We start from the raw sequence: 27,988 nt of genomic DNA, 5'->3' as shown, positions 1-27,988 counted from the left end.
ACTAAAAAGTCCTGAAGATACCCCTGGTTAAAGGGGACACGCCAGAATCCCAGTGTTTGTCAAACGATAGCTCTGCGCTGAGGAGTGTTGGTAACAGTACGCAGATCTGGTTTGGCTTCTCGTGGCAAATCCTCTCGCCCGACATTCTGACTCAGGGTCCCAGTTCCATGTTCAATTCGGGTTCCTTTTGTCTTACAGCTTGGCTCTTGAATGGGAATGCCTAAGTAAGAAAGGTTATTCAGATAAGGTGATCTTCACCCTCTTGGGTTCTCGGAGACTTTCCACATCTTTTTGGCATTTGGCATCTTTTTGAGGACTGGTGTTCCACATGGGGTGTGCCTCCCCTTCATGCGTCTTTGCCTCACATCTTGGAGTTTTTGCAGGATGGCCTAGAACGGGACCTTTCATGGTCCTCCCTCAGGGTACAGATGCAGCTTTGTCTTACTTTTGCGGTCTGTGCATGGTCAGCTTTTGGCCTCTGCTTCTGATGTGGTTCGCTTCTTGAGAGCGGTGAAATTGCTCCAGCCATCAGTTCATCCTTCTGGTCCAGCCTGGGATCTCAATCTGTTTATTTCCGTGCTTGTTCATCCACCTTTTGAGCCTCTTGGCTCTTGCATTTTGAAGGACCTTACTCTTAAGGTGGTGTTCCTGGTGTCCATTACTTCTGCGAGGCATGTTTCTGAACTTCAGGCTTTCTCGTGTAGGCCTCCCCTCTTGGAGTTCTCCAGGGAGCGGGTTGTGCTGTGGTCGATTCCATCCTTTCTTCTGAAGGTGGTTTTGCCTTTTCATGTTAACCAATCCATGGTCCTCCCTGTCTTGGAGCCGGGAGGGCTCCTCGGAGCAGAGACAGTTGTGTAAATTGGATGTCCGTAGTAGTGCTGCCCGATTCAGGGAAAAAAAATTTGATTCAATTCAGCCTATTGAATCGATTTTTCTGCCCAATTGGATGCTTTGTTTTGTTTTTCAAACATCCTGATGGGTTTATTTTATAGCCTGTTCACCCCCTTTGCCCTCTCCTATCCACACTGGTCCTGTAGTGTAAACAAAATAAACAAAAAATACTTTTCCTCTCTTTGTTAAATCCTAGCTCACGTTCGCGGTCTAACACCAGCTCTGGAAGGATACACATTTCAAATCTGACATATTGTAATCACAAAACAGAAAATAAAATTATTTTTCTTACCTTTTGTTGTCTGGTCATTTTTCAAATCATGTTGGTCCCAGGCTCTGGTTGTCTTCTGATCAGGCTCTCTTTCTTTCTTCTCTCTCCATGCTAATCATCCATCTCTGTCCCTTGTCTCCTCTCCAGTAGTGTCCCCCTTGTGTCTCTGTTCCTATGCTCCCTCCGTGACCAGCATCTTATCTCTGTTTCATGTCTCTCCCCATATCCTGCTTCTTCTTTCTCTCTTCCTTACCTCCTGTATCCCCTTCCCCAGGTACAGACTTTCTCCTGCTATCTCTCCTGCCATCCTGCACCTACTGTGGAGCAGTATCTGTCCCTCTTGTACCCTTCCCATTGTGGTCTTGTATTTTACTCTCCTTCTCTTCATTAGTCCAGCACCTCTCTTCTGCTTTCCTCCCCCTCTTTTTGGTTTGGTCTCTCTCTTCCCTTCACTTCACCCCAGGTCTGGCATCTCCCCTCCCCTCTCTTACTCCTTCTTCCGCTGCCTTCCCGCCGCAAAGGCCTGCTCCCCGCCGCAAAAGCCTACTTCCCCCACGAAGGCCTGCTCCCCCCCCACAAGCCTGCATGTTCCCCCAGCTTCCCCGCTTTTACCTTAAGCTAATATAGCAGCCTGCAGGATTGCTGGTGCTATAGCAATCCCTGCAGCTGCCGTCGTCCTCAGCGGCATTCTCTCTGCCGCGATCTTGACCCTGAAGTCAGAGGAGGGGCAGGCCCGTAGCAGAGAGAACGTGTCACTGAGGATGACACCAGCTGCAGGGATCACTATAACACCAGCGATCCTGCAGGCTGTCGTATTAGCTTAAGGTAAGAGCAGGGAAGCTGGGGGAATATGCAGGCCTTTCCGTCTAACCCTCCCCCCTTAAGCAGGAGCAGCAGCAGACTGCCAGGAGTTCTGGCAGTTGGATCGTCTTTTTATTCTTTTGGCGGGTCCTCGTAATGGTGATGGTGCTTCTAAAGCTACAATTGCGCGCTCTATCAAGAAGGCTATGGTATCAGCATATCTTCTCTAGAAGAAACCTGTTCCGGATTTTCTCAGAGCTCATTCCACTTGAGGTCAGGTGGCCTCTTGACCTGAGAGTTTGCTTGTGCTTCCAGTGCATATCGGTATAGTGGCGGTTTGGTCTTCGCTCAATTCCTTTGTTTGTCACTAATGGGTGGAATTTCAGGTGCGTCAGGATGTGGTGTTCGGGGAGTTTCTGCTTGTGACGACCCTTTGGGGGTCCTACCCATGATGGGTACTGCTTAGTCTGGAGGGATGCTAAAGAAGGAGAAATTAGGTTCTTACCTGCTAATTTTCTTTCTTTTAGTCCCTCCAGACCTGCACAGACCCCGCCCTGTCGTGTTTGTTGTTGTTTTTGCGAAGAGTATGGTGTTTTCTGTGGTATATTTTTATCTTGGCTTTTGGGGAGAATAGTAAGAGCAGCAACATTTGATTCATCTGGTTAAGCTGGCGAACTGTGGGGACGTTTTGGGGAAGGTTCTTGTTCTAATCAGTATCCAACAGTTTTTCCTGGTCCAATCTGGACAATTTCTTTGTCTTCTCCATGTGAGAGTGGAATTGGTTTGTTTTGGTGTTTTCAGCCTAGTTAGATTCTGCTTGGCTATTTATCAGACTGATTGTAGATGGGACTGCACTGCCCACTTGTACTGCAGCCAAACGCCAATGTCTCAGTCTCCACCTACTGGAAGAGGAGTGTAGACCCATCCATTCTATGCTGGTCTGCAGGGACTAAAAGAAGGAAAATTAGCAGGTAAGAGCCTAATTTCTCCATATATAGGCAACTTATCAAGGTGTGCTTGTGTGTGACAGTTGCTATTGGTACTTTTCTTGTAGGTGATGCCACCAAAGCTACAGCACAACATGTGATCCAGATGGACAGGGACACAATCCTGGTTTCTTTTGAGCGTAAGTCAATGTGGTGGTTGTCAACTGGCTCTGCCAGCACCCAGTGCAGTTAAATGATGATTTCTCATTTTCTTTGTAGAATACGTGAAGATGGTGGACCTACAAGGAGTTTCAAAGCAGAGCCTGGCTCCTGAGCTCACCTTTAGCTTCCAAATCAACACTGTTGGTATGACTTAATTCCCCTACCCAAACTGCTTGTACCTCTCTCCCTCTGATCTAAAACCGGGTTGTCTTCCTCTGCTCTTTACAGTGTGCCTTCAGGACAGCGTGCTGGCCTTCTGGAAGCATGGGATGCAGGGCCGCAGCATTGAGGGTAATGAGGTAAGATTCAGACATTTTGTGCTTGCTGCAGCTTTGAAAATGGAACAAAGAGCATAATTCAACCGCTCCTGACTTTTCTTTAAAATCTTTGGACATTGTTCTGAAGATATGGCTTGAGGCTGACCAAGTATGAAATCTATAAAGTGATACAATGTAGTTTCTTGGTTTGATTCACAGTTTATTTGAAAATTCAGTTTAAAAAAGGCCAGACTGGGGATAGAATAGTTTGTGACCATAAGTTGACCCTACTTGTCCCTTTAATATCTTTGAAAAAACTTACAGGCTGAGGCATGGATTTGATGCCACATTAGCTTGGGATGATGCCTAGTCTTGGCTTCCTTAATAGGGTGTGGTCAATAGTAATTATCTCAAAATAAAGACAAGATACTGTTGGTGGTTCTCCTTCCATTTCATCTGTAATAGGGATAAGGAATTGAGTTAAAGAAAGGTTCTGGTCAGTGATCTGGTGGCAAATCATCGCTGGATGCGTGCACTCTGGAACTTGTAGTCTAGTGTCTTTAAACAAGGGAGCGGACTTGCCGTGGAAGAGAAGGGCTGGTGCTGAAGAAAACCACATTTATTCATCTGCCAAGGCTGGCATGTGACTTTATATGGAAATTGCAGAGCAGGACAATACAAGAGGCGGCGTCACTACCAACAGCCTGCATTTTGGTAGTCTGGGCAAGTTCATAACTAGGTTTATATTGCATTGGGAATGGTGTGGAGAAACTTAATGAAAGAAAATTAGCAAGTAAGATCTAATTTCTCCTTATAGCTATTTTAGGGTATGCCACCTAGAGCTTTTGTGCTGAGGTAGGTTAAAGATCTAATAATGAAATCGATTAGAAGTTGGAATGCTAAACCCTGCCCCTTGTCTCTTTTCACTTTGTTTTGATTTTGCAGGTAACGCAGGAAATCACAGATGAATCCAGGGTGTTCCGGGTTCTGGGATCTAACAGGTGATAGGGCTACCTCTATGCAGGTAGCAGTTGTGTTTGTGTGATAGAACTGTTGTCAAAGAAAGTAACACTGCATTGGAGGAATCACATGGCCTCAGTGGCTACGCTTTGTCACAAAGAAAGATTAAATGGAGGGGTGAAGGACAAACATGGTGTTCCGCCACTTATTTTTGTCAGATGGGATGATCAGTGACACTCAGAAAAGCACACAGACAATATAAAAGCATAGACAATAACCCTTTAATATATATATATATATATATATATATATATATATATATATATATATATATATATATATATATATATGAATATAAGAATCCCAGGCAACTACCATCCTTCACAATTGGGAATCCCTGCAATTGATAGGTGGGTGGACCAAAGGAGACTGTCCCATGGTTGCAACGTCTTGGATTCTAATGTTAGGGGCAAAGTCCCGTTCTTATATATGGTGAAAACTGCTGAGTTCATAGTTATCCGAGCAGATCCTGCAGTAACCAGCGTCCTTCTTCTGTTCTTTGTTTTGGCAACACCCAGGTCACTGAGGTCAGGATAGCAGATAAGCAGACTTGTTGCAGAAACCAGCTGTCTTCACTCGGACACCTGGTCAACCTGGTTTTACTGTCCTTTGTTCTTTGTTTTGGCAACACCCAGGTCACTGAGGTCAGGATAGCAGATAAGCAGACTGGTTGCAGAAACCAGCTGTCTTCACTCGGACACCTGGTCAACCTGGTTTTACTGTCCTTTGTTCTTTGTTTTGGCAACACCCAGGTCACTGAGGTCAGGATAGCAGATAAGCAGACTTGAGGAGACATATCACGTAGTATGCTGAGTTTCAGTTACCCCCTGGCCATAGGCATAACAGTCCACCCCTGGATCCTCAAGTCTGCACCTCCGAATAAGAAGTCATCCAAATATAAGGAGAGAGTGTCCGTTTGTATACACAATAGGTAAACCCACAATTAAGAAATGTTAACATTAGCATAGCTAAACAAATATAGAGTAAGGAATGAAGAAACACCTTTCATGCCGTAACACACCATCTAGTAAAAGCATCCCACCAATGATGTGCAGTGGTAGCTTCAATGTGATCTGCCACTGAATGCAAGTTAATATTTGTATTTTATGCTATAGCAAGGTAAGGTTACGTTGCTGATTTGCTTTATTTAGGATTGCTATATTTTGCATGGTTTTCTTTACAGATGGCAATAAAATAATTGGAGTAAGTACATCGGTAAAAGAAAGATTAATATTTACATTTGATATAAATATACTGAAAAGGGAGCTTGAATAGCAGGAATCACAAGTTCAACAGTACTGCTAGCAATACAAACATATTTATGTGATATTTCTTGTATAAAGGTATAACCTTGCGGTGGAAAGGTCCATTGGCACAAATTGTAGGTATGTTGTATGACACCTTTGTTTTATTCTGTTCATCTATTTGTTGCCCATGATAAGTGGGAAACCCTAATTGAGGTCCCAATGTCAAAGGCATCACCATAAAAGGACACATTGTTTCATATCAAAATTACACCATTTTCTATCTAAGGGTGTGGTTTTAAATCAATGAGATAAAGTTAATTCTTTGTGGTATAAAAAACAAAACACAGTTATCATTGACGACATGTAACATTAACTGATCATATCGTAGTGTTAGTTCATGATTATGTACAGTATTTGGCACCCATTCACCTTCCCATCTAAATACATCTGCTACTCTGGAGCCAAAATATGCTTGTTTGCCAGCCAGTATTTCAGAAACAATAGTATTTACTATACCTCAGGTTCTATATTTAGGTAAAATAGGAAAATTAATTTTCCATCATAAATTATTTCCTTAAGTTCTAAACCTGGTATTCTTGCATTCTCTAATATTTCTTGCTAAATAGGCATTTTACTTGAAAGTATCACGTATAGGGAATCATGGAAATTAATAATCTTATTAATATTATATTTGTGCTCTTACACATGGCTTACATACATTTAGGGTAGCTTCATATTCACCATCGATCACTGCAGTTATCTGGTATCCCGTTTTTCTTAGCAGCTTAGGTTAGGGTCTGGCTATGCTCCAGTTTCAATAGGCTTGCTATGCCACTCACATGCCTTCACTCACGTAAGAGTCAAGTGCACCACCCCCAGAGACCAGCCCTAATGTGAAGCGGCAGGATATAGGCTCACTTCTATTCCCAAGTCGGTGCCACATAATAGCGTCATGGCACGGCACTGTATGTCTGGTTGCATGTCATCATCTTCTCGATCTGGTGAAATTTTCTCTTAACCCAGCATGTTAGCCAAATCATAAGAATAAGAGAGCAGAGCTGACCAATTCTATCACAAAGGGATGAAAGTCTATATGGAATAACATTTCCCAGTACGTGATTTTCCAAGGAAAATATTTCATCATGACTGTTTAGCTTCAATGCTTTAGTTACAATAAACACCCCTAGTGATAAAAGAGAAGATAAGAAAAAGGAGAAAAACCACTTTATGTACAGAATGTGATAACATGTGACACAATACTTGTGTGTAAGGTAGTATTTGTTTGAGATAAGAGAAACAACACTAATGCACTTAAAGGTATTCAATAGGACATTCAGAAAATACACCTTTTTATGTTCTGGACATAATTATTATGTCACTTAAGAGAGACCATAAACACGTACTGATGGTAATACCAAAATAACTTATGTCAGAGATGTGCACTGCACTGTTTATACCTGGTAAGTTAAATAAAGAGAGACCATTTTTTATTTTATTTAGCAAATATCAAATACCAATGAGCACCATTTTACCAGGTATAAAGCTTTCTAATTTATTCTCTTCAGATATCCTCTTATAATATAACCCCTAACTAAATTATAATTGGGCTGTATGAGCCATAGCATAAAATCATTGTGAGCATGGTTTTCATAAGAAACTTTCTTGTATGTGGGGGAATCTTTTTTTGGAAAGGGATATGGTACCATTTGGACTAATAGAAGGGGTGGAAAAACTCTGAAAATGGCCAATGTGCGATGTTTATTGGGGTACCCCATAAGCTAAAACAGACAACACATAACAAAAACAGACAAACACAGAGCTCCAGCATGCTTTCTTCCATCGGCAATGATTCAGGGTTGAATTTAATCTGTAAATAAGCACACTATTAATCAAAAGAGTCATACACAAATTTGGTATCCATTGGATTCCCACTATCAGGTCACAGTGCTGGAAGTATTTTAAATATGGCACAGTGAAATTGGTTCTAATGACCATGTCTGGATGCTAAGCTTCTAAAAGAAAGAGAGATAGAAACTTAAGTTAATTGCTCTATAGAAAGCTGGTCTCCTTTCTATCTTCTTCCATTTCCAAGCTCTGTCACACAATCATAAGAGAATGCAAGTAGGGACGTTTTAATCTATAAAACATACAAGAGAGGTTTAAGTAAAGGTACAGTGGTTCACAATGTTAGAGTTTGAGGTAAAAGACACATTTGCAAAATCACTTGGAGTACAATGTCCTTATACTATCTAACAAAACTTTATACATTATAAAGGTCACTTAGCAATATTTCTACTCTTTTATTGTCCAACCTACTGAGTTTGTTTGTTTTGTGTTTTTTTTTTTTTCTTTGGGGAGAAGGTAAGTTTACAATCTTCTGTTTAACTTTCTCTATCACCTCTCGGCATCCTTTTGCCCACTTAGTCAATATAGTGTGATAGTTCTACTCCTGCATGTAAGGTATAATTATCTAAATGTTCTGCTATAATCTTGTGATAGAAAGTGGGACTATGTAAGTATTCTTGTGGTAGTCTGGTAGATGTATATTGCCTCCCTTGCCAAGTGAATGCAAATTGTTCTGGACATTGCTCCACTATAGGAATAGTAAAAAATGCATTGGTTCATGTTTACAATTTTAGTGGAGATCGTAGGAATGTCTGGCAATTTATCAAAACTATAGATTCCATCGGAAAGCTGTAATGTTAACCCTTTTAGGATATCCATCCCTATTATATTTTAAGGAATCTCATTGATCAATACAGTATATTCCCGAATTGGTTATTGTCCAATGTTTAAATCTTTTTTTTTTTTTTTTTCCTGTACCGCTTGTATAATTCTCCCCCCAATCTTGATATTTATATTCCTCCACCCCAGTGTCCACTACAGCTTGTACCTTTTGCTCCCCAGATTTCCAATAAATATTTATCTCTACATGCGGACGCTGTTCTAATTTGGTCCAGGCAAATACTGAGGCTTGGCATTCACATCATTGATCCTCCCAACACTTCCACCCTTTTAAATCAGGATAAAGAATGGAAGCAGTTTCCTCAGGAGGAGCCGTTGGCACCAAAATATCCTCCCTCTCTCCTTTGTTCACTTGTGCTTGAGACATAGATTTCTTTCCCAGTCCTCTACTTTTGTACATTTCCCATAACGTCCCTGTATCTTTCCCATCTATTTCTTCCCTCTTTACACCATCTTTTATTAATGCCAAAAACATATTCCTCCGAGACACCCGATTAGCCCTGTTTGAATTGGATTGTCCTTTTCTCTTTTTATCAAAAGTATTTTGAGGTCCCCAGTCCCCCCGATCTCCTAACTGTCGGACCGCTTCTAAGGCTTCCAAAATAGTCCTGTCTATTTGATTGATCAAAAAAGTTATCATTACCTGTTTGTATGCCGATGCAGCATACTTGATAATTTTATTTCTCATGGACACTGTAAAAGGTAATGACATATATGTGTCAGCGTGACCTATTACTAAGGCTACCTTCATAGCCTCCTCCTTAATTCTCATTTGAGCATCTTTTAATGTATACCAAATTTTATCATTTGAGGGCCAATCAGATTCAAGTGGATATCGCCTCGTGACACCCCTACAAATTATCTCTAATAAAGACCATTGGGCATATTTTGCAGGATAAGGATCCTCCTGCAACGAATTTTGTACTGCTACTTCTTGACTAATTTGAACAAATTTAGGGGCATCTGTGGCATCCAACATAATCCCTGCTGCGCCCAGCTCCTGCACCCTAATCACCCATTGTATTAGTGCAGGGGTGTCCAATGTCGGTCCTCGAGGGCCGCAATCCAGTCGGGTTTTCAGGATTTCCCCAATGAATATGCATGAGATCTATTAGCATACAATGAAAGCAGTGCATGCAAATAGACCTCATGTATATTCATTGGGGAAATCCTGAAAATCCGACTGGACTGCGGCCCTCGAGGACCGACATTGGACACCCCTGTATTAGTGGTTCCCCAGGCTGCTTTGTAAAGCATGCCATCATATCCATGACTTCCTGTTAAGTAACATCCTCCATAACATTATTTCTAGTCAGATTTTCTCCTCTCTGCAGATTTCCCTGTAATCATTGTTTCCTCACAGGCTTCGCTTCTAAACTTTCTGCCTGCTCTCCTTCAACACATATATCCTCCTCACTGTTATTAGAATTTGAATCCCAAATATCCCCATCCCGTTTGTTTGGATTCCAATCATCCAGCAGATGATAAATTAAGATTTTAACTTTTCTGTAACTCACTTTCCGCCTCCGTTTCTTGTATTTATATCGTGCACATCGCACAGCTGCCTTTTCTGTTACATTTTGATAGGTGTCTACCTTATCCATTAACAACTTATTCTGACATTGTAGCATTGTAATGACATGCTGTTGATTACACATTTTCTTTTCCAGCTCTCCTAATTTCAATTGTAACTCATGTTTAGCTTCATGCAAATTCCTCCATGCTGACAAAATCATCCATCCTTGTCTAGAAATTCCTTCTTGCTCTTTTCCTTTTGAGATTTTCACCTTTTATAAGGAGGCACATAATTCATGTGGATCCCCACTTCCAAAAGTACAGGATTCACATAATCCTGCTTCTACAGACCACTCAGTGGCCATTAATTTACCTATACAGTCATTCCAACCCGGAATGGAGGGATTGGGAGCAGTGTTCCCGCTAAGCTGCGCTGGGGTGCGCTGGCGCACAAAATATTACCTCGCAGCGCACAAGTTTCTCGTCACAGCGCACACAGTGTAGAGCACAGTTCTTCAACCGCCGGTCCGCAAACAAAATCTTGCCGGTCCGCGAAGGATTCGGTCCCCGCCGCAACGAAAGGCCGGCGTCAGCTGACTTGCAACTTCCTGTTGCAGTCGCTGTGCCGGGACTCCTGCCTTCGCCGGGACTCCTGCCTTCCACCGCGTTTGCCTCCTGCCTTGTCTCCGCACCTCCAGACCAGCAGCGGCAGCTGTGTATGCTTTTAACTTCGGCACAGAGCTGCCCCTAATCAATAGTTTAGCGCGGTTTCATAAGGCAGCCTCGGGGCCTTTGCTAGGCCGGCCCACATCGCATCATCGAAGCGGGCCGGCTATCAAAGGCCCCGAGGCTGCCTCATGAAACCGCGCTAAACTATTGATTAGGGGCAGCTCTGTGCCGAAGTTAAAAGCATACACAGCTGCCGCTGCTGGTCTGAACTCTTGGGCCGCTGAAGGAGGGCAAAAAGCAGCTGTCCTGGAGGTTTCCCTTCCTCTCGCCTTTACAGGTTCCTTTTTTCCACCTTTTTTTTTTTCCTTCAAACGGCAACGGGCCCCAGCATCGACATCAATCAAGTAAGTTCCACTGTCAATCAAGCGGTTCTGCTCGGCCAAAGCTTCCCCTGTGACATGAGCCACCCTCAGGGGAAAGAAAGTGACCCACAAAGGTGAGGGGAAGGGGGGCAGATGATAGAAGTTGGGGGGGGGGAGAGAGAGAGAGAGAGAGAAGGGGCAGATGATGGAATGGAGGAGATGAGAGAGAGAGAGAAGGGGACAGATGATGGAAGTGAGAAGAAGGGAGAGAGAGCAGAAGGCAGATGGATGTCAGTTGAGAAGGGAGAGCAGATGCTGAATGGAAGTGGGGAAAGAACACATACTGGATGGAAGGAGGAGATAAATAAAGGGGGAAGAAAATAGTAAGATAATGGAGGGGTGAGGGAAAGGGGTGACAAGCTGTGTGTAGACACAGTGAAAAGAGGGAAACGGGACTAAATAGTAAGAAAGAATTTAATTTAGATGGAGGCAGAAAATAGAGAAGGAAGACCAGAGAAGAAAAGGGAAGAGAGAGCAGAGAATGATCAGATCTGAGTGGAGGAAATGAGAAGAGAGATATGCTAAAAACCACAGGGGGGAGGGAAGGATAGAGATGCCAGACCATGTGGGGAACAGAAGGAAGATGATGGATGCTAGACCAAATTGGGGGGTGGGGGGGGCAGGAGGAGAGATGGCAGGGAAAGACAGACAGTGAATGGAAGGGGCAGATGCTGGACTGAAGAGACAGAGAAGGTTATCATGCTGCTGTACCGGGCCATGGTACGCCCTCACCTGGAGTACTGCGTCCAGCACTGGTACTTTAAGAAGGACACGGTACTACTCGAAAGGATCCAGAGAAGAGCAACTAAAATGGTTAAGGGGCTGGAGGAGTTGCCGTACAGCGAAAGATTAGAGAAACTGGGCCTCTTCTCCCTTGAGCAGAGGAGATTGAGAGGGGACATGATAGAAACATTCAAGGTACTGAAGGGAATAGACTTAGTAGCTAAGGCAGGGAGAACGAGAGGGCACTCTCTAAAGTTGAAAGGGGATAGATTCCATACAAACGTAAGGAAGTTCTGTGGTAGAAAGCAACATATTTATTTGGCTCATAACTTGCTGGCGCCCGATATTTTTAGCTCACAGTGAAAAAAGTTTGCTCACAACACCCGCCCGCTTAGAGGGAACACTGATTGGGAGCCTGCTCCTCATCCCCTTGTTTTCTGCGTAGCTTTTCTGACCACATTGATCACCCCACTTCTGGTACCAATATGTTCCGCCACTTATTTCTGTCAGATGGGATGATCAGTGACACTCAGAAAAGCACACAGACAATATAAAAGCATAGACAATAACCCTTTAATATATATAAGTACATAAGTACATAAGTAGTCGCCTCCGCCGGGGCAGACCAGAGGTCCATCTAGCCCGGCGGTCCGCTCACGCGGTGGCCCATTAGGCATATTGCCTGATCTGCGGTCCTTGACTAATTTTATGCCTACCTCAACACTTATCTCTAAACTTTCCACTGCTCTTATCTGTACCCCTCAATCCCTTTGTCCTCCAGGAACCTATCCAGGTCATCCTTGAAACCCTGTACTGTGCTATTTCTTATTACGGCCTCCGGAAGGGTGTTCCATGTGTCCACCACCCTCTGTGTGAAGAAGAATTTCCTTGCGTTTGTTTTAAACCTGTCCCCCTTCAATTTCATCGAGTGACCCCTTGTTCTTGTGGTTTCTTTCAAATTGAAAAATCTATCCTTGTCAACCTTTTCGATGCCCCTCAGGATCTTGAAGGTCTCTATCATATCTCCTCTGAGTCTCCGCTTTTCCAGGGAGAACAACCCCAGCTTCTTCAGTCTGTCAGTGTATGTAAGGTTTTCCATACCCTTAATCAGTTTAGTTGCTCTTCTCTGGACTCCCTCAAGCATTGCCATGTCCTTTTTGAGGTACGGTGACCAGTACTGTACACAGTATTCCAGGTGCGGGCGCACCATAGCCCGGTACAGTGGCAGGATGACTTCCTTCGTTCTGGTCGAGATACCCTTCTTAATGATACCTAACATTTGATTTGCTTTCCTCGAGGCTGTGGCGCATTGTGCCGACGCCTTCAGTGTTGTGTCTACCATCACTCCCAGGTCTCTTTCAAGGTTACTGACCCCTAGCATTGATCCCCCCATTTTGTAAGTGAACATCGGGTTCCTTCTCCCTATATGCATGACCTTGCATTTCCCTACATTGAAGCTCATTTGCCACTTTTTCGCCCATTCTTCCAATGTCGTAAGATCCCTTTGGAGATTCTTGCAGTCTACCGTGGTTTCAACCTTGCTGAATAGTTTGGTGTCATCTGCGAATTTGATGACCTCGCATTTTGTTCCCGCCTCCAGGTCGTCAATGAATATGTTAAACAGGAGCGGTCCCAGCACTGACCCTTGAGGAACCCCGCTCGTGACCCCTTGCCAGTCCGAGTAGTGGCCCTTTACACCAACCCTCTGCTTCCTGTCTGCCAGCCAGTTTTTGATCCATCGGTGGACCTCCCCTCGCACCCCGTGATTCCATAGCTTCTTGAGCAACCGCTCATGTGGTACCTTATCGAAGGTACCACATAAGAATCCCAGGCAACTACCATCCTTCACAATTGGGAATCCCTGCAATTGATAGGTGGGTGGACCAAAGGAGACTGTCCCATGGTTGCAACGTCTTGGATTCTAATGTTAGGGGCAAAGTCCCGTTCTTATATATGGTGAAAACTGCTGAGTTCATAGTTATCCAAGCAGATCCTGCAGTAACCAGCGTCCTTCTTCTGTTCTTTGTTTTGGCAACACCCAGGTCACTGAGGTCAGGATAGCAGATAAGCAGACTTGTTGCAGAAACCAGCTGTCTTCACTCGGACACCTGGTCAACCTGGTTTTACTGTCCTTTGTTCTTTGTTTTGGCAACACTCAGGTCACTGAGGTCAGGATAGCAGATAAGCAGACTGGTTGCAGAAACCAGCTGTCTTCATTCGGACACCTGGTCAACCTGGTTTTACTGTCCTTTGTTCTTCGTTTTGGCAACACCCAGGTCACTGAGGTCAGGATAGCAGATAAGCAGACTGGTTGAAGAAACCAGCTGTCTTCACTCGGACACCTGGTCAACCTGGTTTTACTGTCCTTTGTTTTGGCAACACCCAGGTCACTGAGGTCAGGATAGCAGATAAGCAGACTTGAGGAGACATATCACGTAGTATGCTGAGTTTCAGTTACCCCCTGGCCATAGGCATAACACATGGTGAGTGGGTTGCAGCAATGGATAAGAACCAAACTTTACCCTACCCTGATTAATGTTTTAGGGCAGTGTGCCGTAAACATTTAGAAGCTGCACATACTAAACATGGGGCTGCGGCTGGAGAGCGGATATTGACGCAATGATGTAATTGGAGGCTCAAGAAATAAAACAGGGGAAACAAATCCACAAACTCAAATACATAAAAAAAGAGTGGAATTGTCCTAATCAGACTGATGACCACAAACTATTGTAAAAATGTCCTTTTACTCATCCAGTGTTCAAATGACTTTATTCATTTATCCAATAACTCAATGACACGACATGTACATGTTTCGGCTAAACATGCCTGCTTCAGGAGTGTTGAGAATCTGCTAAGTTACAACAGATAGTGTCTTGAATAAATGCATAGGCTCTCATGACATTGCTACGGTGCTGTGACTCAATTGCTGCTGGCGGAGACACCACAGTAATTGAAATGATGAATGAATAAAGTCATTTAAACATTGGATGAGTAAAAGGACATTTTTACAATAGTTTGTGATCATCAGTCTGATTAGGACAATTCCACATTTTTTTATGAATTGGAGGCTCAAGCCCATGGCTAGAGGGCATCCGTGCATGCGCAGACGCCCTCCAGCTGTTGGCTTGAGCCTCCAATTACTGCCGGTGAGGGGGGTGCTAGAGGAGGAGAGGCACCGGCAAAGAGGAGAGATGCCAGCGTTGGCTTATAGGACATGCCTCTCACGGTGAGAGGCACGTCCTATAGACGCCAGCACTTCTCTTTGCCATCATCTTGCAGCACACAGTTTGCGATACACTGCTTTAGGGGGAAAATTCACTATATGCATGCTTTCTTTTAGTCTCGCCCTCTTCCCATCCTGCTTGTTCTTCTCTCCTATCCCTGGCCTCCATCATTAACCTTTCATCGTGACTCATCACAAGTGCTCATCATTCACTCTTCCTCTTCACTCCCCCAGCATACACACCATCATTGTGACTAATTATACATGCTTAGTTTTCAACCTTTTCATCGACTCTTTCCATAGCATTCACCTCCTCACTTGTTATGTTTGCTCAACATCGTCATGTCTCCCCTCACCTGCCGATTTCACCCTCTCTTTGTGACTACTCACCCCCAAAATCATTACCAACTCATCACCTCTCCTCAGCACTCTCCCCTCCTTGTCAAACCATCTTCTTGCATCCTACTGCCAGCATTCAGGCCCCTCTTGCAGCTCACCACAACCCATCATTCACCCTTCCACTTACCTGGTGACTGGCCATGCTGTGTCTGCTCTCCTTCTTGTTTATATTTTTGTGTAGATGGATGACTGAAGGAAGCAAGAGCTATGGGTCCTCTCCACATTGGTAATACTGCAGCCTGCCAACTGTGTGCTGGTTCTGAAATTGTGCTGGCAGCAGGCCAGACTGACTGAATTATCACCCCTAGGAAATAGCCATCAATGTAATGTTTCACAAGGCTAAATCGATTTGGCAGCATGTTCTGGTTGTAACAAGGTTGTTAACACAAACTCCAGGTGATGACTGAGTCCATTCAGGTTTTACTTCAGTACATCAACTTTAGGGGGGAGAATAAGAAGAATCAGAGATGCAATGATTGGGGGAGAAGTATTTAAAACCAGAACTGGATCAACCTATACAGTAGGGAGGAACCTTTGTGTGTACATTTTGGATGCCTGGATGGCTAACTTGGCTACTTCACTGGTCTGTACCTGAAGATTTATTGGTGGGGAGGGTATTGAAGACAAGCAGGCAGCATATTCTCACGTATGGGTGACGTCATCGATGGAGCCCCGGTACGGACCACTTTAAAAGTGCATCGCCACTTGTAAGACTTTAGAAAGTTTGCGATAGCCCAAACCGCACATGCGCGAGTGCCTTCCCGCCTGACGTAGGGTGCACAGTCCCTCAGTCACATATGGGCAGGGCCTATTTGTCCACCTTGGCCTCCGACTTTAATTTAGCTGTGGCCATTTTTCCTTCAATGTCCTGCCTACAGACGGGTTTCAAAAAGTGTGGACGTTGTGCTCGCCCTATCTCTGTGACCGACCCACATCCCTGGTGTCTCCAGTGTTTAGGCCCCGAGCACCATCCTGAAACCTGTTCATGCTGTTCATCGCTGCAGAAGAGGACTCTTAAAAACTGCCTAATCCAGCAAAGTCTCCTTTTAGGTGTCGCAATGGAGGGCGATCGACATCGCTGCTGGCGATGGCGGCACCGGCCAAATCGACACCGCACCATTCGACATTGATAGATCCATCTTCGGTGGCGAACATTTCAGTGGGTAAGTCAGCTAAAAAGCCTTCCCCTACCCCCTCTGGGCCTCAGGTCAAAACAGCAGTGAGCCAAGTCCTGCCGACCTTGAGGAAACCCAAAAAATGCTCTGCTCCGATTTTGGTGAGTGCCTTGACATCGGCCTCATCGCCGGAGCGTAGAGCCTCACCAACGGTACCGGCAAAGAAACCAGCGGTACCGGTGCTTACTCTGAAGCAACAGATTCAGGAGTTGCTTAGAGAAGAGTTATGGGAGATTTCAACTACCCAGGGATAGACTGGAGCCATGGAGTTTCCAATTGTTCAAAGGAATTGGAGTTCCTAGAGGCTGTAGGGGACTGTTACTTGGAACAGCTCGTCAAAGAACCAACGAGAGGGGCAGCTATTCTGGATTTAATCCTTAATGGGCTGAGAGGACCTGCCCAAGAAGTGGAAGTAGCGGGACCTTTAGGGAACAGTGACCACAACACGATCCAATTCAAAGTAGAACTAAGTATGCCAAAGGGGAAGAGAACCACTGTAACAACGTTCAACTTCAAGAAAGGAACTATGATGCCATGAGACACATGGTAAAGAGAAAACTCAAGAACAGCACCAGAAAGGCACTGACGGTGGACCAAGCCTGGACCCTTTTTAAGGACACAGTGAACGAGGCGCAAAGCCGATATATACCCAGATTTAGAAAAGGGGGCAGAAAGAATCAAGCAAAGGACCCAGCATGGTTAACAAGAGAAGTTAAGAAGGTGGTAGGAGATAAGAAAAAATCCTTCAGGACATGGAAAAAGGATAAAACTGAGGAAAATTGGAAAAAGCACAGGAAGCATCAAAAAGAATGCCACCGCGTAGTCAGAACAGCAAAGAGAGAATATGAAGAGAAACTTGCAAAGGAGGCACGGAACTTTAAACCTTTCTTTCGATATGTGAAAGGGAAACAGCCGGCGAGGGAGGAAGTGGGACCCCTGGATGAGGGGGATAGGAAAGGAGTGGTAAAGGAGGAAAAGGAAGTGGCGGACAGACTAAACACGTTCTTCTCGTCGGTCTTCACAAAAGAGAACACATCCAATGTTCCGGAACCGGAAAAATTCTTCAAGGGGGACCAAGAGGAAAAATTATCGTGCATGGAGGTAAGCCTCGAAGACGTACTCAAACAGATAGATAGGCTAAAAACTGACAAATCGCCAGGCCCGGACGGAATTCACCCAAGAATACTAAGAGAACTTAGAAACGAAATAGCGGAGTTACTGCAACAGATTTGTAACCTATCCCTGAAAACAGGGGTAATACCGGAAGACTGGAGGATAGCAAATGTTACACCTATCTTCAAGAAAGGAACCAGAGGCGACCCGGGGAATTATAGACCGGTCAGCTTGACCTCAGTTCCGGGGAAGATGGCCGAATCATTGATCAAGAACAGTATCAGTGAGCACATAGAAAAAAATAAGCTGATGAGAACAAGCCAGCATGGTTTCTGTACTGGAAGATCCTGCCAAACAAACCTACTGCACTTCTTCGAGGGGATAAGCGGACATTTGGACAAAGGTGACCCCATAGATATAGTATACCTAGACTTCCAGAAAGCCTTCGACAAGGTACCTCATGAGCGCCTTCTAAGGAAACTGTGGAACCACGGGGTGGAAGGGGACATACACAGATGGATCAAAAACTGGTTGGCAAACAGGAAACAGAGGGTAGGAGTAAAGGGACACTATTCTGACTGGAAAGGGGTCACAAGTGGCGTCCCACAAGGGTCAGTGCTGGGACCGCTGCTATTCAATATATTTATTAATGACTTGGAAACAGGGACAAAGTGTGAAGTTATAAAATTTGCGGATGACACAAAACTCTCCGGTAAGGTTAGATCTGTAGAGGAATGTAAAAAACTCCAAAGGGATCTGGACAAACTGAGTGAGTGGGCAGATAAATGGCAGATGAGTTTTAATGTGGAGAAATGTAAAGTTATGCACATAGGAAAAGGGAACCTGATGTACAACTACATGATGGGGGGGATGACATTGGGAAAAGGCAACCTAGAAAAGGACTTGGGGGTTTTGGTGGATAAAACAATGAAACCGGCAGCACAATGCGCAGCGGCCTCAAAAAAGGCGAACAGAATGTTGGGCATTATCAAAAAAGGTATCACTACCAGAACCAAGGAAGTTATCCTCCCGCTGTACAGGGCAATGGTGCGACCGCATCTGGAGTACTGCGTCCAGTACTGGTCGCCGTACCTAAAGAAAGATATGGCGATACTCGAGAGGGTCCAGAGAAGAGCGACAAAAATGATAAAGGGCATGGAAAACCTCTCGCATGCTGAGAGGCTGGAGAAGTTGGGGCTCTTTTCCCTAGAAAAGAGGAGACTTAGAGGGGATATGATAGAAACTTATAAGATCATGAAGGGTATAGTGAAGGTAGAGAGAGACAGATTTTTCAGACTGGCGGGGGCAACAAGAACTAGAGGACACTCAAAAAAATTGAAGGGAGATAGTTTTAGAACAAATGCTAGGAAGTTCTTCTTTACCCAGAGGGTGGTGGACACCTGGAATGCGCTTCCAGAGGGGGTGGTTGAGCAGAGTACGGTTTTGGGTTTCAAAAAGGGATTGGACGAATTCCTGAGGGGTAAGGGAATCCAGGGGTACAATTAGAGGGTTACTATACAAGACAAAATGCTCTTGAGTAATAGATCACTACAGGTCATTGACCTGGGGGGCCGCCGCGGGAGCGGACTGCTGGGCATGATGGACCTATGGTCTGACTCGGCAGAGGCCATGCTTATGTGCTTATAAGAGTTACGGGACCAGCTGCAAATGCTGCTACCGACTCAAGTTTTTTCCATGTCAACATCGACTCTACCGGTGACAGTCCGGTCTGAGCCTTTGACACCGGTTGCGTCGGCCGTGGAGTCTCCATCGGTGCCGCCACTTCTTGTCAAGGAATAAACACCTACAAGTCACCAGCACCAATCTATTTCAATTCAGACATCACCTGACTTGATGCCAGTGAGGTCTGGAAAAGTATTGCAGAAGTTGAATCACTTTGAAACCTCGGTACCGGTTACTCGACACTGACTTTTGACAGCGCGAGATTCAGACCTTTTGGAAGATTCAGATCAAGAACCTGTTCTATCTGACCATGACGGTTCTTCAGAGGGGGATTCTATTCACCAACCTTCTCGAGAGGTTCCTCTTTTAACTGAGAAATCTTCTTTTCCGAATTTTTGTGAAAAATGTCTGAGACCATGTCTATTCTCTTCAAGCTGATTCTAAATGGTCTAAGGAGTTTCTAGATGCTTAGATTATGATCAGCCACCTAAGGAACTCTTCAGGCTCCCTGTTCATGATATGCTACGGGAGACCTTTTATAAAAATTTGGAAACGCCACATACCATTCCAGTGGCTCCTCATAAATTGGACTCTTTATATAGGGTAGTCCCTATTCCAGGATTTGATAAAGCCCAACTTCCTCATGAGTCTCTCCTGGTAGAATGTACCTTGAAGAAATCCTCGGGGGCTAGTGTGTACACCTCTGTCCCTCCTGGCAGAGAGGGCAAGACCATGAACCGGTTTGGCAAGAGGCTATTCCAAAATGCTATGTTAGCTATCCGGTCTGGTAATTACACTTTTCATTTCTCTACATGAAACATCTGGTCAAGCAAGTTGCCAAGTTCCAAAAATACCTCTCAGAATGTAAGCTTCCTGCTTTTCAACTTTTCATGACTGACCTGCTACGGCTTCATAAGTATATGGTTCGTTCCATTTGTGACACTTTTGAACTCACTTCCTGGGCTGCAGCAATGTTAGTTACCATGAGACGTCTAGCCTGGCTTCGAGTCTCTGAGCTGGACATCAGTCATCAGGACAGGTTAACCAATGCTCCTTGTCTGGGGGACGAGCTTTTTGGTGCTTCCACTGATAACACTACCCAGAAATTGTCTACACATGAAACCCGGTGGGACATTCTGGTGAAAAGAAACCTCCTCCTTTTCGTCCTTTCAGACCACAATCTTCCTATCAGAGAAGGTTTGCTGCAAAGTCCACAGCTCCAAAGTCCACAGCTCCTGTTCCACCTCAACCAAGGAGACAAAGACAGCAACAACTGTGTCACCAGCAGCAAAAACAACAGGCTGTTCCTCAGAAGACTCCTTAGCCTTTTTGACATGTTTCTTCAGAACATAGCCAACGTCACCATTCTATAGACTATGCCTCAGCCCATCGGAGGCCATCTTCAATTTTACATCAGACCTCTGGGTCCTCAACCATTCGTCAGGGTTACACTCTCAATTTCCACACCCTACCACCAGTCCATCCTTCAAGAGAGTCTGCTTTGACCCTGCATAGTCCTCTCTTCTTTTGCAGGAGGTTCAATCCCTTCTCCTGCTGAATGCCATTGAGGAAGTTCCTCTCAGTCAGCAGAAGCAGAGATTCTACTCCCATTACTTCTTAGTACCCAAGAAGACTGGAGGACTGAGACCCATTCTGGATCTCAGAGTTCTCAACAAATTTCTAGGCAGGGAGAAATTCAGGAAGTTATCTCTCGCCCTGCTTTATCCTCTCCTCAATCAGAACGACTAGCTATGTTCTCTGGACCTCAAAGAAGCCTACACACATATTCCAATTCATCTGGCTTCCAGAAAGTACCTCCAGTTTCAAATCAATCAATGTCATACCAGTACAAGGTTCTTCCCTTCGGCCTGGCATCTTCTCCCAGAGTCTTCTCAAAGTGCCTGATTGTAGTGGCCGCAGACAGCCTTCAAGTCTTTCCTTATCTGGATGACTGGTTGATCATGACTGTGTCGTCTCAGACCATTTCTTTTCTTCAAATTCTAGGATTCGAAGGCAACTTTCCCAAATCACATCTTATTCTGACTCAACGTCTGCAGTTTATTGGGGCCATCCTAGACACCACCCTCATGAGAGCCTTTCTTCCTCCAGATCGCCTTCAAGCTCTCGTACGTCTGTGTCAGCAACTGCATCCTCGTCAATCCATCTCTGCCAGACACATGATGGTTCTCCTGGGCCACATGGCTTCCACTGTCCATGTGACACCACTGGCAAGGCTATATCTTCGCACTCAGTGGATCCTTGCTTCTCAGTGGTCTCAAACGACAGATCATCTCTCACAATATATATCTGTGACATCATCTCTTCTGTAGACACTTTGATTGTGGATGACGTCCTCCAATCTATCCAGAGGTCTCCTTTTCCATTTACCCCCTCATCACAAGGTCATCACAACAGACACATCCCCTTATGCCTGGGGAGCTCATATGGACAATCTTCAGACTCAAGGTGTTTGGACTGCAAGGGAACAGAAATTTCACATCAATCTCCTGGAACTCAGAGCGATGTTTTATGCCCTTAAGGCTTTTCATCATCTACTCTGCCCTCAAGTCCTCTTCCTTCGCACAGACAATCAAGTAGCGATGTACTACATAAACAAGCAAGGAGACACGGGCTCTCTCCTGTTATGTCAGGAAGCCCAAAAAATCTGGACTTGGGCAATGGCTCGCCACCTGTTCTTAAAGGCTGTCTATATTCAAGGGGAGAATTCCCTAGTAGACAACTTCAGCAGAATTCTTCAGCCTCATGAATGGACTCTCAACTCTGCAACTCTCCAGTCCATCTTTGCTCAATGGGGCACACCACAAGTAGACTTGTTTGTGGCCCCTCACAATCACTAGTTGCCCCAGTTTTGCTCCAGGCTTTACTCTTCTCTCCGTATGGAAACAGATGCCTTTCTCCTGGGTTGGACGGGTCTGTTTCTATATGCATTTCCTCCAATTCCTCTGAGAACTCTGTTCAAGCTCAACAGAGAAGCAGCCACCATGATTCTCATTGTTCCACGGTGGCCCAGACAACAGTCCTACTCTGTTTATTCAGAATCAGGAATCACTTCTACATCCCAACCTGCAATCTTTACACCTGACAGTCTTTCTCAGCCTATACGTCACATTATTGATGCCTCCAGGAAACCAGCCACTCAACAATGTTACCAACAAAAGTGGACTAGGTTTTCTTCCTGGTGTCTTCTTCATCATCATGATCCAACTTCCTTTGCAGTGGAGTTGTTGTTGGATTATGTACTTTCTCTGTCGGACTCTAGACTTAAGTCTACACCCATTAGAGTCCATGTCAGTGCTATTACTGCTTATCACGTACCAATAGAGGGCAAACCTTTTACCTCTCATCCTTTGGTCTCCAGATTCATGAATGGACTTTTCTATGTCAAATCACCTCTCAAATCTCCACCTGTCATCTGGGACCTTAATGTGGTTCTTTCCAGTTTTAATGAAACCACCATTTGAATCAATGGCCCAACTCATCTCAAGTTTCTCACCTGGAAAGTGGACTTTCTTATTACTCTCACCTCTGCCAGGAGGGTCAGTGAGTTACAAGCCTTAGTAGCAGATCCACCCTTCATAGTTTTTCATCATGACAAGGTGGTTCTGCGAACACATCCGAAGTTTCTTCCAAAAGTTGTCACTAAATTTCATCTCAATCGATTGTTCTGCCAGTGTTTTTTCCTAAGCCTCATTCTCATGCTGGAGAAACCACGCTACATACTTTGGACTGTAAACGGGCTTTGGTCTATTACATTGACTGGACAAAGCCTCACCAAACATCTTCCCAGCTGTTCATCTCGTTCAATCCAAACACGTTGGGGCATCCTGTTTCCAAGAGAACGATTTCCATCTGGCTGGCGGCCTGCATCTCGTTGTTATGCTCAGACTGGACTGGCACTGGAGAGTTGTGTCACAGCCTACAAAATTAGAGCTATGGCAGCTTCTGTTGCTTTCCTCAGATCTACTCCCACTGAGGAAATCTGTAAAGCTGACATCTGGTCCTTAGTTCATACCTTCACTTCTCACTACTGTTTGGAGTCTTTCTCCAGACGGGATGGGCACTGTGTTACAAAATTTATTTTCCTAAAGGCCAACTCTCCCACCATCCCATTTCTGTTAGCTTGGAGGTCACCCATGCGTAAGAATATGCTGCCTGCTTGTCCTGGGATAAAGCACAGTTACTTTTCGTAACAGGTGTTATCCAGGGACAGCAGGCAGATATTCTCACAACCCACCCACCTCCCCGGGTTGGCTTCTTAGCTGGCTTATCTTAACTGAGGGACTACGTGCCCTACATCAGGCGGGAAAGCACTAGCGCATGTGCGATTCGGGCTTTCGCAAACTTTCTAAAGTCATAAAGTGGCGATGCACTTTTAAAGTGGTCCGTACCGGGGCTCCATTGGTGATGTCACCCATACATGAGAATATCTGCATGCTGTCCCTGGATAACACCTGTTACGGTAAGTAACTGTGCTATTTGCACGCTTCATACTGAGTCCAAACCTAATGCCATCCTTTTACCTCTTGTACTCATGCAGAGATATCATTCTGGAGAGCAGGCCAACAGAGAATCCCGAGGCTCACAGCAACCTGTACATTCTCACAGGCCATGAGAGCAGCTACTAAGCAAAGAATGCTTTTAGCAGAAGAATCCATCCTTAGGCAGTTCTCCACTCTCCCTAGAACTGCATTGGGAGGAATGGCACTGTTCCTCATGGTGGGCGTCTCCTATTGCGAAACTGAGAAGCTATATTTGCACTGGCGATGAGGAAAATCCTTCACTACCTAACTGGTTAAACCAGGGGGGCTGCTGATCTCGAAGACTCAGCCCTAGCCTTGATATGTGCCTGAGACTTGTTTTGTTATGGAAATGATTCTGCAATGCCTTCTCCCACCACTGCTACAACCTTCATATGAGGCTGGGACAGCTGAGCTAATTATGCCCAGGGAGCCCAGTCAATATATTTACATTCTTTACTCTTTCATGGCTGTTTAGCACCTCTGCCACTTGCACAGCATAGTAGTTTCTCACCATCTTTACCAGTTACTTGCAGACCATAACTTCTGCCAGGTGACTTAACCATAGCCAGCATGTTACCCAGTTCAACTTACGGGCATTTTGGGCCAGTCTTGGTTTTGAACTTATGTTCCAAAGCATTATAGAATTTGTAATTCTTGATACTACCCATTGAAATCAGTGCTGCTTCAGGTAGGGGCACTGGAAATCAGGACTGGCCTAAGAAATCCCTATTGAAACTGGGTAAGTTAACAGCTATGGGTTTAAATGTGTGCCTTTATTTTCATGAACAAAATGTGTCACTTATGGAAGGAGTGAGTGTGCATGTATTAGGGCAGGTAAATTTGTTTGAGAACACAGAGAGTAACACTGAGCTTGGGTTTCAGTGCATGGGTTTGTACATGTGGTTATGTACTGCTATTCATCTCCTTAGCAGCAATATCAATGTAATAATATAGTGGATGATGCAGATAAAGACTGATATAGTTCATCGAATCTGTCCAGGAGGGTTGCCAAGGCAGTACCTGCACTGTGCGTGGTTACATTCCCCATGGTTTCTTAGGATAAGCACAACAGTCATTTCACATTTGTTTTGAGTTTTAAGTTTTCCATTCTTAGTTTTCATCCACTTACCCTTTAGAGATTTAATGTGTTTATTCTACTCCTTTTTTAATTCCTGAACTGGTTTTGCATCCACCACCTCCTCTGGAAGGACATTCCAAGCTTCTGCTACTCTTTTCTGTGAAGAATTGTTTCCTGAGGTTGCTATTGATTCTACCTCCTTGTAGCCTCATATCAGGGTCTTATAGTTCTAGAGCTTCCCATCATTTGAAAAGTGGCTGGTTGGATCAGTGATTCGAGCTGCTGACAGATTGAGTTGATAGTTGGTAGTCAGTTTTGATTTGACTAATACAGTTAGGTGACCAGGTTGCTGCAATGACTATCAGTGGTTGAGGAATTGATCAATCAGTTGATTTGGTAATGAATTAGGAGTGTCAAACTGCAATTCTGAAGTGTTACAAACTAGTCAGATTTTCAAGATATCCCTAATGAATATGCAAGAGATATTTGTATTTACTATTTCTAATATATGCAAATAGCTAGTGAAAATTTATAGATATAACTTGTGGCCCTCCAAAACTATAGCTGGATGCTCCTGGAAAGTTATTGAGTAACTGGATAGTTGAGTGGTAAGGTTAATGGAATATGTGATTGTTTTGACTTATTGCATGGGTGGCTGGTAGGAATTAACTAACCAATAGTAGGCTGGGTTGCATAAATTATTGTAGAGATTGTGAGACAGATAACTAAAAGGGTTAATTGAATGGATGAAAGGTAAGAGCTGCCTACACAGCATATGGGATGGATAACACAGGGCCAACTGACTACTAATGAACCATGCTTCTTAAGTCTGACTTTATGATCCCCCCCGTCAGGTTTTTCTAACACATGAACATTTATCTCTTGGATACATTCACTGTGGCTATCCTTAAAGCATGCCTGGTACAATTCTGGGAAGGTCTGGGTTAACTCTCCCTCTCCACTACTCATGGGGCTAGCACTTGGGCTAAAAATATTTTTGCTTACTGAGATTAAACAGCAAAGAGGCTACTAGTGTTCATGTTGTCATAGGATTGTTAGTTTTTGTTTCTAATGTAAAGATGTGTCCAAATGGAAAGAAAACTGTGAATCTTTGGTATTTAAATGAAATATGTTTATATAGTCTGTTTCTTGAATTACAACCCTCTGACAACAAAGTCTCTTTTACTGATGGAATATAAATCTTCATTAAATAAAGGTAAAATATATATATAAAATTCAGCTCTAGAGGTTTCTGACTCCTTAGTTTCAGACCTAGTTGGGTGATACTAAATAAATGAATTAATAAGAATAGCCATAATGGATCAGGCCAATGGTCCATCTAGCCGATATCCTGTTTCCAGCGGTGGCCAATCCAGGCCACAAGTACCTGGAAGAAACACAAATAGTAACAATGCTCCATGCTACCGATCTCAGGGCAAGCAGTGGCTTCCCCCCCAGGTCTGTCTCAATAGCAGACTATGGACAATTTCTCCAAGAACTTGTTTAAATCATTTTTACCTTCTCATCAGAGACATTCATAACATTTCAGCTATCCAAGGGCACTGAAATATTCAAACTGGTGGTGTTCACTGATGACTTCTTGGTATGTTTGACTTACTCCGCAACCTCCCTGACTCATTTCTTAGAAATCTTTCATCAACTACAGCCCTGGAGCACTTTTTCGTCTTAAAAGTGCTCATTGCGAAAATCACTACAGAGAAAAAGAAAAGTGCCGGTTAACAATAAAAATTCAATTAACCTTAATTGAAGGCTTCCCTTCATACCGGCACTGCCTCAGGACCTTTTTTTTTTTTTAAATACAACTTTAATATACATTTGAACAGACCCCACTGGCTTTCAAAGCTATATGCCTTGCTTGTATTTGGTGTAAAGACTTATACAGCTGAGGTACCTCTAAAGAAAAAATTTGGGGAGGTGGAAGAAATGGGGCAAGGGACTCGACCAGTTGAGTGTGGTTCCCCTGAAGTCAGTCGGACCCCTGAAAGGGTCCCCCAAACTCAATCCGGCACCACAAACAAAATTCAACAGCCCTACACTAAACCAGGTAAAGACTGTGCATGCTTACCACCTCCCATCTGCTGGAGACTGAGAACAGACTGTACTTGGGACTGCACAGGGGGTGTAGCGCAGTCATTAAAGCTACAGCCTCACTACCCTGGGGTTGTGGGTTCAAACCCATGCTGCTCCTTATGACCCTGGGCAAACCACTTAATCCCCCCATTGCCCCTGGTACATTAGATAGATTGTGAGCCCACTGGGACAGACAGGGAAAAAAGCTTGAGTACCTGAATAAACTCATGTAAACCGTTCTGAGCTCTCCTGGGAGAACGGTATAGAAAATTGAATGAATAAATAAATAATACTACAGCCAAAAGTTTGTGTCTCAGTTTCCACCTGCTGGTAGAGGTGCGTTATAACCCATCAGTGCTGTGTCGGTCTGGAGGGACGATAAAAAAACTAATTTTCCATTTTGTTATGTCCCATATCCAATACGCTAAGTGACATACCAAAGCAATGGCATTGTCTAGGGAGGGACAGAAGAGCCTGCCTGCAACACCGTGGTCCCAAAAGCGGCATCAGAGCGAGCCACCATATCCACCCAGTAAAACTGGGTAAAGGTATAAAGAGAGGCCCAAGTAGCTGCCCTGCAAATTTCATCTGGATGAATCGCTTGAGACTCCGCCCATGAATCAGCAACACTTCTAGTTGAGTGGGCCTTAAGGGAAACTGGCTTGCTGTAGGTGATATAAGAAATGGAAATGGCCATATGAATCCATTGAGTAATCAAAGTCTTAGATGCCAGCCAACCACATCAAGGCGGAGCAGTGAGAACAAAGAGATGATCAGGCAGCGAAAAATCATTAGTCCTCTCCAAATAGTGGAGCAAGACTCTTGACATCCAGCTTGCGCAAGATCTGATCCTTTTGCTCAGAGCCTGTGGAATGAAATACAAGCAAATGAACCTCCTGATTGACACGGAAGGCGGAAACCAACTTCGGTAAAAATGAAGGTAAAGTATGGAGAACAATTGCTGCGTCTGTGATTA

The 27,988-nt window shown here is 44.3% G+C and overlaps 1 protein-coding gene across 6 annotated transcripts in view; it reads left to right on the top strand.

Annotated features, from left to right (window-relative positions):
• Nucleotides 1-26,224, top strand: part of MAP4K2 (mitogen-activated protein kinase kinase kinase kinase 2) — a 166,674-nt gene extending 140,450 nt beyond the window's left edge. For 2 of the 6 annotated variants that reach the window (XM_033957391.1, XM_033957393.1), the window contains 6 exons: nucleotides 3,018-3,089; nucleotides 3,169-3,255; nucleotides 3,340-3,410; nucleotides 4,314-4,369; nucleotides 5,732-5,773; nucleotides 23,861-26,220. In XM_033957391.1, coding sequence (XP_033813282.1) covers nucleotides 3,018-3,089; nucleotides 3,169-3,255; nucleotides 3,340-3,410; nucleotides 4,314-4,369; nucleotides 5,732-5,773; nucleotides 23,861-23,948 — 416 coding nt within the window. In that variant the 3' untranslated portion in view covers nucleotides 23,949-26,220. Of the gene's footprint in view, nucleotides 1-3,017; nucleotides 3,090-3,168; nucleotides 3,256-3,339; nucleotides 3,411-4,313; nucleotides 4,370-5,731; nucleotides 5,774-23,860 lie in introns of all 6 variants that reach the window. The other 4 variants (XM_033957390.1, XM_033957389.1, XM_033957394.1 and 1 more) reach the window with 4 other exon arrangements.
• Nucleotides 26,225-27,988: the final 1,764 nt, after the last annotated feature.

Source organism: Geotrypetes seraphini, chromosome 8, assembly GCF_902459505.1.
Source record: "Geotrypetes seraphini chromosome 8, aGeoSer1.1, whole genome shotgun sequence".
NCBI lineage: Eukaryota > Metazoa > Chordata > Amphibia > Gymnophiona > Dermophiidae > Geotrypetes > Geotrypetes seraphini.
This window is presented reverse-complemented; position numbering and strand designations above follow the sequence as displayed.